Source organism: Seriola aureovittata, chromosome 12 (genome assembly GCF_021018895.1).
Source record: "Seriola aureovittata isolate HTS-2021-v1 ecotype China chromosome 12, ASM2101889v1, whole genome shotgun sequence".
NCBI lineage: Eukaryota > Metazoa > Chordata > Actinopteri > Carangiformes > Carangidae > Seriola > Seriola aureovittata.
In genome coordinates, this window is record NC_079375.1 from 11,632,666 (window position 1) to 11,645,999 (window position 13,334).

Consider the following 13,334-nt stretch of genomic DNA (forward strand, 5'->3'; position numbering starts at 1 on the left):
GTGCTTTTGACATTTAATTATTACTTCAGGTAAAACCCTTTGTCCTTGTTGAAATCAGTGCGTTTCCCAGTTCTCTTACTTTGTGTGCAGTGTGTAATTTAAGCCTTTAGGGAGTTGAACCTTTTTTTCTACATATTTAGAACATAGTAAGAGGTTGTAAGACACTGTTCAACAGTTGCCTTTGGTTTTAGGTATGGTACATTTAGGTAGAAAACCAAGGCAATCATAGCTTTATTAAAGTCCAGCTGCTGTACTTCCCACCATATGTTGAGTAACAGTTGTTCAAAATGAGTGATAAACTCATCTTTTCTAACATGAATACGAATGTGCCTCGTTCTAGGTCTGTTTTCATGTATTGCTGGTGTCTGTGGTTAAACCATTCTCTCTTTATTTCCCTCATGTCCAGTTGGTTCTCCTTGCTCTTCTTATCTTTGTAACTTCTATTCCTTTCCCTCTGTGAGTAACTGAGTGGACGAGCCCCCTCTTGCCTGGCCTGCGTTGCAGCTGCTGTGTGTTTTGTCCTTTTGCCCCTAATTTTCTTAAGTGTTCTTTTGCCAGAGGTGACACAGCCATCTCTGTTGGGGGAATTCATGCAACACTTTTGAAAGACGCCTTATTGAGTGGGAACTAAAATGACATTTATAGATAGTCAGAAACAGTCTGAGCAACAAAATTCATTGACTAACATTAACAGGATGTTAAATGTCAATGCTGCCAGTGACTTTGCTTAATGTCACATGGTCTGCCCTAACGGTAAAATGACCACATGAGAACAGAGTTTACTGACTACACCCTGTGTAAGGTTTACCGCATCACTCTCAGCACCTTTCAAAATGTGTCTTGAAACTGAAAAGGCTTTTTTTTAATTCATAGCACTGTGTGCTTCAAACACTTAACACTATTGGTTTTTTTTTGTTTTGTTTTGTTTTATTGTGTCGGCATGTTCACCTAGAAGTACTGCTCGTTTTGGACACTCACAATGGCACATTTAGCAGACAAGCCCCTCTTAGTTCACTGTCCTGTTTAGCTTGTGTTATTTCAGCTGCATGCACTTAGAATCATAATTTGACCACAGAATAATGTTTACATATGTTTGTTTCTATTAAAGGAGTGAGTGATCAAGCTAATTGGATGAAAATAAACACTAATTCCTGCTGCAAAACTGTTATTATAGAGCTATTAACATTAATAAATTATCAAACGCCCATGCTCTGTTAACAAGCTGTAGGACGGACTTAACTATGAAATATTTTCCTCCTGCATGGGGAATGTGTAACAGCAGCAGCATGGGATCTCTAAACTCATCCCTTGTCACCTACTCCAGTGCAGTTACCTTAATGCTGGCAGAACTCCTTGAGGGGTTCATCTAGTGTTATGAAACAATTATGACCTTTGTGATTTGACTTTTTTTTTTTTTTTTTTCCCCCCAGTTGAGTTTGGATTTAATCACTTCATGGTTACATACATACACTCCATTGATGTGTTTTTTGACTGGGCTACTTTTCAGAATCCAGATTGGAGGGCTGGCTGTCCATTCCTAATCGTGCTAATATCAAGCGATACGGCTGGAAGAAGCAGGTGTGTTGTGTTTCTTTGGAATTTCCTCTGTTCACCAGAATTTTGTTAAACTTTGTTATGCTGCCCCTCGGACAATATCTGCCTTCCTTTCATTGTCTATTTAATATTTGCAGTATGTGGTGGTGAGCAGTAAAAAGATTCTGTTCTACAATGACGAGCAGGATAAGGAACAGTCCAACCCCTCAATGGTACTAGATATCGAGTAAGTATTTTTTGTCCTGACCTTTGCTCCTTTTGACTGTCATAATTTTCAAGAAAAGCGTAATCTACAGAGGTGATGTTACAGATCATTAGGGCTGACAGATTTAATGATATTTAATTGTTAATTCTGTATCTTCTTGTGCAGCAAACTATTTCATGTGAGACCAGTCACTCAAGGAGACGTGTACCGGGCTGAGACAGAAGAGATTCCAAGGATATTCCAGGTAGGAGGCTCTTTCCTGTCCTGGGGTTGTCTCTAGATTTTTAAAATTTGCCCTCCAACCCTGTCTCCTCTTCTGCATTTACTTCTGATGTCAAGTTATTTTTCTGACGAGACGCTCCTTTTCTCCGTCTGTATTCAGATTCTGTATGCCAACGAGGGGGAGTGCAGGAAGGAGGCGGACATGGAGACGGTCCCTCAGGGCGACAAGACCAACTGTCTCCCACACAAAGGCCACGAGTTCATCCCCACGTTATATCACTTCCCTTCAAACTGTGAGGCCTGCGCCAAGCCTCTGTGGCACGTCTTCAAGCCGCCTCCAGCTCTGGAGTGTCGCCGCTGCCACGTCAAGTGCCACAAGGACCACCTCGACAAAAAGGAGGATGTTATTGCTCCTTGCAAAGGTAACCTGACCACAGTCTTGTTCTTGTTAGTCTAAGCTGTGATGATTTATAGCATATATTACACCTACAGTTGATATTTTAGCCCTAATCTTGACATGACTGTTAAAATGTTGGTGGGATTCACAATGACTCTTGAGGAGTTTGAGTTACACAGGTTATTTGCCGCTTTTATAACTTAATATTACATAAACATTGGAAATGAAAAATCTTATTTTATGTCGTAAGATGTATTCAGCTGCGACTTAATGTCCTTAATGGTGCCTAAAATTCTTTTAATTTGGTTTTGAGGAGGATGTTTTCAGCAAAATTTAACCATGAAGTAGAAGTTTAATGAATGTTCGATAAGTGTATCAACAGAAAATTAATCTGCAATAATCTTGATAAGAGCTCAGTCATTTCATTAAGTGTTTGCTGATTTTTTTTTTTTGTCTTCTATGATAGTAAAATGAATCTTTTTGGGTTTCAAACTCGTGGTTCCACTAAGAAAGCAATTGAAATATATCATTTGGGCTTGGTAAAATTGTGATGGCGATTTTTCACAATTTCTGACAATTAATAGATCAAACAAACAATCGATTAATCAAGAAAATAACAGGCTGATTAATTGATAATGAAAAGAATCCTCAGTTGCATCTTTAAAATCTTGAGATGTCATGTTTGTCAGATTATCATCTTGATCAGCATCATTTTATGCCATCCCCTACAGTAAATTACGATGTAACCTCTGCCCGGGACATGCTCCTGCTGGCCCTGACCCAAGATGAACAGAAGAAATGGATTGGTCACCTTGGAAAGAAAATTCCCAAGACCCCACCATCTACATTTTCAAGAGCCTCTCCTCGTTCTATGTCCACTCGCTCTGGGCCAAACCAGTCCTTCCGCAGGAACCCTAAAAGCAATACAGGAAAGCTGAGGTAACTATACATTTTGGGACTAATTTCTGTGCTTTTGAGCTGTTCATGTGTTTTACTCTGGTTGCGTATAAATACGTTTTCTTTTTTTCAGTCACTAATATTCAAATAGCTATGGCGAACTGCATGGCCTACAATAAGGCACTGTAATATTATTTTAGGCAGTAAGTGAGGGTGTGTGCTCCAGTCAAAAGTCTTATTTTATCCCATCTGGTGGGCTAAGATGTGGTCAAGTCAGTCACATGACCTGCTGTTTGTCTCCTGTGTTGTAGCAGAGCGCAGTCCAGCCTCCAAGCAGCAGACACAACATCCAGCACTTGTTGACAGGAACTTCTTCAGAAGTGTTAATGTGTTTTTTTGTTTTTTTGTTTTTTTTTTAGACTTTTGTCTACAGCTTTAAACTTGTCTATTTATTAATTGTGTTACTGGGTGCTTCTAACACGAGACACTTCCTGGTTGGTTGGTTGGTTGGTTGGTTGTTTGACTCCTGGGCTCTTTCCAGTTGACACTTGGGATTCTCGTTTTTCTAATTGGCACTAATGTGTTGTTGGGCTCAGTAACTAACTTACTATACAACTCTTGTTAGAATGGTCCACATTAAGGATTTTACAATACGCGTCAAACATGATGCAAAGGTCTTAATGGTGTTGCAGTGTCTGTAAGCAAGCTTTTCTGTTGTGCGTTGACTTAAATTGGGTTTACTAACCATGGTAAAGATACTATCTTTCTTTTACTGGACATTTGTCTCTATTCTTTCTTTCAGCTAACCATCTGAACCGTTCCTCATCCTCAAACACGGAGAAACCTGTATTACATAGAAAATTCAATTTAAAAAAAAAAAAAAAAAAAAAAAAAAATATCAATAAATAACCAGCGCTGGACACATGTCAGACACAAGGCATCATGGACATTAAGAGGCCTGAACTCCCCCTCCCCCCTCCGCTGCCTTTCTTCAAGAGAAAAAAACCATCATCCAACTCAACAAACTTGCAGCTCTCCATGTCTACCAGAAGATGGCACACTTGTCTTGAACTAAACATGGACAGTGCAGCGCTATAGAGGGACTCATGTCATGGAGCCATTCTGTGTTTCATATTATATGACAGTTCTGATGGAAACGGCAAGGTAAAAGGGGGTTTTGCTGGGACTCCTGCAAGTATGTGTTCAGTTTAAGGTACTGTCATACAGGGATTTCAGATCTGCAGTGAGTGGTTGTGTCTCAGGGGTGGAAAATGAATATCTGTTTTGTAATTTCTTTCCCCACCTTGACAGATACTCAAGCTAGATGCAAACATAATTCTGTTTCCAGCTACAAAAAAAAGACTGATGCCTTCATCTAATGTTCTGGCCTTTTTGCCTTTATTCTTATCACTCTGCAAGTCACTTATCAGGTTTTGGACAGAGTATTGGGACACAAGTATTAGATGTTTTGAGTATTGAGTGAGGAGCATGCAAGATCATCACAAGTCTATGCATTATTTTTATTATTATAATTATTTTTATTGCTCCAAGCCATAAGGAATATTCCATTGTAATGGCATATAGGAGTCCTAAAACTTAATTGATTTTTTTTTTTCTGTTTATTTGGTACATTGTAATATTGTTTCTTGTATTGTTTATTTTTTTGTAATGTATTGCCTTACATTGATTCATAGATAAATGGTTCAAAAGGAAAACATTAAGTTAACAAAATGTAAAACTGCACTGTTTGAATTGTAAATTATTTGTAGAAGACTAAACAGGTGTAGCATTTGGCCCACCTAGTGCCTTAACGTTTGGATATTGATTTTACTGCCATATCTGTTTGTTTGTTTTTTTTTTTTTTTCTCCAAAACAAGACAAATCTTAACTCTTCCATCATTTATTTTTTAAGAAATCGCCACACATTTGTGGTTTTATCGGAACTTACTCTCTCTGGTTTGAGTATATAAAATATATATATTAGATTACCTCTTTATGGACACATTGCAATAGAGTTAGCGTGTCAAAACGAAGTCCCCAGACTCGGTTCATATCGTATGACAAATTTTGGGATGGTGTACTTTAAGTGAGCCTACCTGTGTCAATGATTGTCCTTGTTAACACTCACAAGTTGTGTCTCTAACAAGGTAATGTCCCGTTAATGCAGACCCCCCTACAGTGTATATAATAAGAGAGACATAAGGATTATGGAATACCTCCGCAATCTTTTCATTTGTAACTTTTTGTTCAGTTAAAAAAAGAAAAAAAGCACTGGAACTATGATCTACTCTTGTCTTGGATAATTTGCATGGTTAATTGCATTGGAGTCCGCACTGATGGATATGTCAATAAACATATCTTTATCATTCATTGTATACTAGTTTTCACTGCCGATACTAATCATTGGTTTCATATTTTATAATCAGGCCATACATGGAACCATCCCAAAACTAGATTACTATTGAAGCAAAGTGGGCAACTGTCCTCAGGGCTCTGAAAGCTCCAGATTTAACTATGCCAACTGGTTTGTATTAATGTAATTGAGAATTAGGGATATGTAGTGCAGAAGAACAATATCTGACTTGAAGGGCCTTAAGATGGGTTCGGTTTTATTTTCTAATCTTGAGGCCGAGTCTGAAGAGGCTCTAGTTGCCAAAAACTACTTTCCAGACCTTTCATTAATTCTGTTTTGTGCTTACTTATTGCATATTCTTAATGAGTATTTGCTTAATCAAATTACTAAACTGTTAATGGTGGTCTATGTAGTATTCCTGTGTGGAAATTTTACACACTGCACAGGAATTTGGGTTATATATATATATATAAGAATAGGGCAGAAGCAGTTTAATCCATCCACAGTGCACCAAATACAGAATACACAGGAACAGGTGGACTGACCATGCATCAGTAACAACAACCCTGACTCTCAGAACTACTGTAATCAATGCGTCTCCAAATGATCTGGGCAAAGATCATCTGGGTGTGTTTAGTCTGGGTGTGTTGCATGCAGCAGGGTGGCTGGCAGATGTCAGAGCGCATCGATAAGTTCTCAGCGTGTTGTTGCAGCGTCATTCTGTTTGAATGAAGTTCAGACTGAGAACTAGCCAACTCTTCATTCGCGCCCCGGTGGATTGAAACAGGAAAAAATAAAGAGTTGAGGAAGTAAAAGGTTGCCAAATATGCCGGTGTTTACAGGTATGATATCATTTTAACACAGCACATTCATTGCCACGGACAAAGACAATAAGAACTCGAATACTTACACGTGTTTTAGTGCAGTAGCGCAAATTACATTAGCGTGTTAGCTTAGCTAGCTTTAGCGTGATATGCGGTTAGCATGCTAACGATAGCAGACAGTCTTTCAGCCCTATTAGGCCACTGGTGAAGTTATTTCAAAAACAGTATTTTACGCAGGAGAACATACGAAATTGTTGCACTGCTGTAACCGTGTTGCTGTTTGTTAGCGGTGTTAAGAGGATGTGTGGGGTGAAGCCGGCTATGCTAGCTGCCATCTGACTCAAACCAGAAAACAACTAGCTAACTGTCAGCTAGCTAGGTTAGTCATGTAACAGTTAAGTAGTTATTGAGGGTTAAGTAGTTATTTAAAGTCATTGTGTCTAAGCATGGCGTAGCCACTTTGTTTTCTTGTTATTTTAAGCTATTTACGTGTCTAATTTTGAGCATGAAATTAACGGAAGCAGAATGAAAATAACGGAATCACGCCTTTACTAGCACAGGCAGCATTGCTAACAAAGCTAGCCAAATCGTGAGTGTACAGTTTGTAAGCTTTCTATTGCAGTTGCCCCTTGTTGGAGATCAACAATGCTTAAAGAACACGAGTTTGCTATTATAAAATGACAGTCATCTTTTGTAAGTTTCTAAAATGGTTAATCAGCCACTTAATAGCACTAAATTAGCATCCAAACAGCTGCTTATTTGTGAGCTTGCATGTTGTGCTTGTAGCACGACAGTGAGTTGGACAGTTCGTAGCTGCACGATTCCTTGAAAGACTTCACTTCACCTTACTAGATGCTGTGTCATACATGGCAGCAGTTTGATAAAGTTATTTTATTTTCCAGCATTTACCCTGAGAGAGAGGCTAACGTATTGGTATGTGCAATTCCACTGTTTCGGTTTCAGTAAATGTGAAATGGGGCAAAGAGAAGTTTGATGCAGTAGAGCTGAACACTGAGGAACCACCCATGGTTTTCAAGGCTCAGCTCTTCGCCCTGACAGGAGTTCAGCCAGACAGACAGAAGGTCATGGTGAAGGGAGGCACTCTGAAGGTACGGATGTAAACAACAATCAAGACTTTGGTTCTGAAGTGATTTGTTAAATACAGTGTTACAGGTTATTCTTTAATAAAAGAATAAGGCAGCATTCATTGTATTTTCTAGCTTTCAACAAATTCCATGAAAAGTCAAAAACTAACAATTATCCTATTAATTAACTGATCCTACTAAAAAGTAAAATTTGTGAAAGCATTATAAATTTCTGTTGTACAAAAACTATTAAAACGCATTAATAAGCCACACCAAAACATGAACTGACATATTCCTTTATAACACCGTGGGCACAGTTGTTTACTTGAGTTGATCCCACGTACTGTATTCCATCCTGCTGTCATAATTATTCACTGGAGCACCAAATGTGTTTTAATCCATGGCAAACAAATGCGCTATTTACTCAGGTTTGAGTAGCATTTATTAAAAAATATTGTGCCCAGATGTTTTGGTCATTTACTTAGTTTTGTTAAAGCAATGAATCTATATATTTGTGCTCATTAGAAAAAAAATTGGGTAGGGTAGTCGGATAGTATTGAGAGATGTATTAACACATTGTTGGTTTTGGCCTTTTCATTGGATTTGTTGACATTGAGAGAAATAAAGTGGCCTAATCCTTAATCCATTTTCCAGGAGCTAATCTATGTCTTGTCTCCATTCTAGGATGATGAGTGGGGAAACATTAAACTGAAAAATGTGAGTATTTAAGCGCAGTCTGGAAGCATCTATTGTACCAAGCAGTTGTTAGTTCGCAGAGCATTTTAACAAATGAATTAGTACATTTTAGTGTATTTCTATTCTCTTTGTAGGGAATGACTCTGCTGATGATGGGCTCAGCAGATGCCCTGCCTGAGGAGCCTGCTGTCCGGCCTATGTTTGTGGAGGACATGACTGAGGAGCAGCTGGCCTCAGCGGTGAGTAAGCCTTGAAATTACCAGTACGCCTAAAACAAATATGGATGGTGATTGTTGCGTTCCGTGCTGACGTGGACTCTTCAAATGTGTTTTCGTCAATGTGGTGTTTACTGAGTAGAGAACATAATAAACTAAATATACAGTATATACCCTTTTGAAGGCATCTGTTGCTGAAAATGACATGTAATCAATTGTGCATATGTGTGGTTCAGGGAGAAATGTGGTCATGATAAGCAAGGTGTTTAGTTAGTCATTATTTTTTTTCCATTGATTACAGAAGGTAAGAAACACAAAGTGCAGTATGAATCGCAAACTGCATCGTCACCTGATGCTGTGCTGCTGTTTGGTCTGCGGTCTCATCTCAGCAAATTAGCAGTTCCTCATTGCAGAGTCATGTTTTAAAGGGAGCAAGACTCACTGATTTGATTGCCTGTGATGTTGCCAGTGTCTAGGGCTCTTCATTGAAACCCACACAAATGTAATTATTTTATGTGTTAGCAGTTCCTCACGGCAGAATGACTCACTGTAGCTACTCAGCACTAATGGAAACTCAGAGGGTACTGGAAACAAGCCTGTTAATTAAGGATGCATTTTCAAAAACATCACAGGACTCTTTATTTGATTAGAAAATGTAGAAAGGAAAAATATTATTAGTAGATTTTGCCAATTATTTTTAAGTAGCTGTGGTATGGGAGGAACCTTCATCACACTGGCAGTGGATGACAGGACTTACAAATATTGAACACCTGATGGATATGGTCAGCTCTTTGTATAAACCCAGTGACATGTTGGTCTACCTGTATTATCATTTCTCAGTAATTAAAGGCTATGCACAATGAAAGTTGATTAATAATACAATGGAAGGAAGGAATTATTTGTGTCTGTTTTTACCTTGTTAACTGTAGAGGAACTGATCCCACTCTGTTATTTTCAGATGGAGCTGCCCTGTGGGCTGACAAACCTGGGCAACACCTGTTACATGAACGCCACAGTGCAGTGTTTGCGCTCTGTGCCAGAGCTCAAAACTGCCCTCAGAAGGTGGGTTTTTGTGCTATTTTTGCGTCTAAGCAATATATTCAGAAGAGTGAGATTCTGTGAATGCTAAAATGAATTGTTTGAAATCAGCTTTGTCTTTCACTTAAGTGTCTGTTTCCTTTCCCTATTTGTTGCTGTTTATGTAGTTTTGCTGCTGCTGTAAACATCTGTCTCCCTTTACAGGTATTCAGGTGCTCTGCGATCTTCAGGGGCAAATGCACCATCACAGTATATCACAGCAGGTATGAGGCATAGTGAATCCTTAACTTTGTGAAATCACAGGTATATATTCCTCTAAAATTAATTTATACATATATTTGCATCCTCAGCTCTTCGTGACTTATATGAGACCATGGACAAGACCTCGTCCAGCCTCCCACCCATTATTTTGCTGCAGTTCCTTCACATGGCCTTTCCACAGTTTGCTGAGAAGGGGGACCAGGGACAGTACCTCCAGCAGGTGAGAAACTCTTCACCACAGTTCTCCACTCCTTAATATCACTGGAATTGATATAGCCATGCCATATGTCCTGTACCTGTGTTCATATGATTTGCCTTTTTTATTTTTTTAGGATGCGAACGAGTGCTGGCTGCAGATGATGAGAGTGCTTCAGCAAAAGTTGGAGCCACTAGAGCCAGAGACTCCCATGGAGGTAAAGCCTATTTTTTTAAAACTTGTGTTGTTTTTATAATGAAAAGAGATGAAACGTTCTCTTATTAACTGATACCATAAGGACAAATGACATTTAAGGTTTTGTTTCTTTCAATCTTTAGATGGAGTCTGAGAGCGGAGCTGCTTCTGCCTCTGCGAAGAAGAACTTCATCGACCAGTATTTTGGAGTAGAATTTGAAACTTCGTATCCTTGCAGTGTGCCTTTGTTGATGACATATTTTTAGATGGTCCAGTATGGTTTGGATCTCCAAGCAGTGTGGCATCATTCTACCAGACTTTTTCTTAACTCTCTTGTTCAGCATGAAATGCACAGAGTCTGAGGAGGAGGAGCCAATCAAGGGCAAGGAAAGCCAGCTCCAGCTCAGTTGTTTCATCAACCAAGAGGTCAAATACCTTGCAACAGGACTAAGGCTGGTATGTATCAGAAAAACACTGAGTACTTTCTTCAGGGTGTGCAAAAACAGGAACATGTGCGTTTCCTTCATGAGTGAAGTTTCTACTTCAGAAGCTGTCATGCACCTTGGGTATCTTGGATGTTAAAACTATACTTGGATGTTGCATGTTTAACCAATGTGAAAGAAATGAACACAACATACATGTGACAAACTGAGGTATAGCTAGTTTGTCTTCAGGATAATGAGGATCTAATGTTTCTGCCTGTGTTTTCTCTGCAGAGACTGCAGGAAGAAATCACGAAAATGTCTCCATCCTTGGAAAGAAATGCCCTGTATATAAAATCTGTAAGTTTTACTTTGCCTTTAATTTCCCTTGGACATTTGAAATATTTGGTCTTGTCTACTTGCAAACTGGAGTTTAAAATTTATTTACCTTCTGAATTATTATTTTTTTTGTTTAACGTCCTCTCCCACTAGTCAAAACTCAGCCGTCTCCCTGCCTACTTGACTGTTCAGATGGTCCGGTTTTACTACAAAGAGAAGGAGTCTGTCAATGCAAAAGTCCTTAAGGTTTGTCTTGAGTCACTAAAATCTCATGTAACAGGGGTCACTGTTAGAAGCAGTTTAACTCTGAAACAATACTGTATTGTCTCTTTGTGAAGGATGTCAAGTTCCCACTCATGCTGGATGTCTATGAGCTGTGCACCACAGAGGTCCAGGAGAAAATGCTGCCAATCAGGTCAAAGTTTAAGGAAGTCGAGGACAAGAAGCTAGAGAAACAGCAACAAAAGGTAAGGCCGATCTAGTAGCATAAACGCTCCCACTTAAACATACAGTGTAACTGACAGTTCTGCAGTGTCTAACAATTGTTTTGTTTTTTTTTTTGCATCAGTTGTTGAAGAAGCCAGATGCAGCAAAAGAAGTGAAATATGAGCCTGTCTCATTCCCTGATGGTATGTTCAGACATGACACTGACACCTTCTGTACACATTTTAAAAGCAGATTCCACCCAAGACACTTAACACAAGTTATGAACATTTTTACCACATACAGTGAGAAAGATTCATTCATCCAAGCATAGAATAGCAGAAATCCTTAAATAAATATGGACATGATAAAAAATACACAAATTTGTAAGCGGGTTCAGCTGTCTGAATCACCATCAGCTTTTACTGTTGGTTCTCCAGTCTTGTATTCAGGTTTTTTAATTTTCCACCAATATTTAATTATAAACCTGTTTACAAAAGTGATTAATAAAAAAAAAAATCTATCTATTTAAGTCCCTGTACTATACTTGACTGTCTGGTAGTGTAGTAGCATTTGAGGTTGGAGTTTCTGTCCATTTCAGTCAGTTCTGATCCAAAGTTTAAGGAATGGTAACACGCTTCCTATTTTTCTCTGCAGACCTTGGATCCAACAACAGCGGTTACTACGACCTGCAGGCTGTGTTGACACACCAAGGACGCTCTAGCTCATCAGGTCACTATGTGGGATGGGTCAAAAGAAAAGAAGGTAACCACAAATGTTTCACACTGTGGCATATATAGCATGTTTGTGTTAAGTCTTGTATTAGTCACAACTCATAAAAGTACACAGGAACCTAATCCTAAGCATACACAGATGTTCAGGAACTCACTGTTTCCCCCTTTTCTCTTTGGTCTCTGCCTCTGATAGATGAGTGGGTCAAGTTTGATGATGACAAGGTGAGTGTGGTGTCTCCAGAGGATATCCTGCGACTGTCTGGTGGTGGAGACTGGCATATAGCATACGTTCTACTGTACGGCCCCCGGCGGCTGGAAATACTTGAAGAGGAACAGTAGCTGTGGAAGGTTTCCTAGAAGACAAAGACAACATCCTACACACATACAAATTGCCATTTCCAAGCACTGTCTGCATAGATGTGCAATAAAACTGGTGTCTTTAAAGATCTGATTACCTTAATTTTTTTTGGTTTGTTTTTTGTAACCAACACGGATGCTTGTAAAACAATTTCTGTCAAATGGTGTTAAATATTCAACCGTAGTGGGCTTTGAAAATGGAGATTGACAAGACGCAATCTCTGGACTGGATCCTTGAAAGAGGTTTTTAAGTCTAGCTCTGCAGTTTCATTAAATGTTTTATACACATTGTATATTTTTTAAAGCCTTTGATAAGGTGCTCATATCATAAAAGCAAAATATTCTCTTTAGTCATTTAATCAACTTGTACAAAAATGCCTAGCCAAGCTGTTCTTGACATTCTGGCTTGTATCTTCTCAGATGTATTATGGAGGTTTTCACTTAACACTGTAAAGATTTGCTCTTGTTCACCTGTTGACCCTCTGGGAAATTTGGGTTCAATCTAAGGTCTTTTCTTAAGTGCTTGGCTTGCATCATCTCCTGGAATTGTTCTCAGATGTAGTGACAGATGAGCTTATTTCTGCCAAAACCTCACTAATGCTCTTTTGGGGGAAGTGTGTGGGGAACTGGTTCAGAACAGGTTGTCCTTGTGGTGAACTGTGTGCAGTTAAATAAAGACTTAAGATTCAACCATGATGGTTTACTCAACAAGCCTTGAACATTGTTCTTGCTGACACTGATTACAGACTTTGACATCTATACCTTTAAAATGCTATGCTTCACTTTGTTTCTCCATGCAGGTTTCCTGCTCACCCTGCCACAGTGTGTACGACCTAGCCATCAACACTCTGTAATAAGTTATTGACTGACTGCTTTTCATAGGTGGTGAAAATAAACTGTTATACCAAAATGTGGGCTTCT

At 39.0% G+C, this 13,334-nt stretch overlaps 2 protein-coding genes across 4 annotated transcripts in view; both read left to right on the forward strand.

Moving 5' to 3' along the window:
• Positions 1 to 5,643, forward strand: part of rock1 (Rho-associated, coiled-coil containing protein kinase 1) — a 30,868-nt gene extending 25,225 nt beyond the window's left edge. The window contains exons 28-33 of one of the 3 annotated variants that reach the window (XM_056391266.1): positions 1,508 to 1,578; positions 1,692 to 1,780; positions 1,925 to 2,003; positions 2,142 to 2,403; positions 3,110 to 3,317; positions 3,587 to 5,643. In XM_056391266.1, the coding sequence (XP_056247241.1) occupies positions 1,508 to 1,578; positions 1,692 to 1,780; positions 1,925 to 2,003; positions 2,142 to 2,403; positions 3,110 to 3,317; positions 3,587 to 3,638 (761 nt within the window). In that variant the 3' untranslated portion in view covers positions 3,639 to 5,643. Of the gene's footprint in view, positions 1 to 406; positions 1,425 to 1,507; positions 1,579 to 1,691; positions 1,781 to 1,924; positions 2,004 to 2,141; positions 2,404 to 3,109; positions 3,318 to 3,586 lie in introns of those variants that run through there. The other 2 variants (XM_056391267.1, XM_056391268.1) reach the window with 2 other exon arrangements.
• Positions 5,644 to 6,304: 661 nt separating this feature from the next.
• On the forward strand, positions 6,305 to 13,109 carry usp14 (ubiquitin specific peptidase 14 (tRNA-guanine transglycosylase)). The gene is made up of 16 exons (XM_056391956.1): positions 6,305 to 6,470; positions 7,416 to 7,561; positions 8,222 to 8,254; positions 8,368 to 8,472; positions 9,407 to 9,510; positions 9,691 to 9,749; positions 9,837 to 9,967; positions 10,080 to 10,160; positions 10,282 to 10,364; positions 10,480 to 10,594; positions 10,855 to 10,920; positions 11,053 to 11,145; positions 11,238 to 11,366; positions 11,468 to 11,528; positions 11,980 to 12,087; positions 12,250 to 13,109. Exons 1-16 carry the CDS (start codon positions 6,455 to 6,457, stop codon positions 12,393 to 12,395), a joined length of 1,476 nt encoding a protein of 491 aa, XP_056247931.1. The 5' UTR covers positions 6,305 to 6,454; the 3' UTR covers positions 12,396 to 13,109.
• Positions 13,110 to 13,334: the final 225 nt, after the last annotated feature.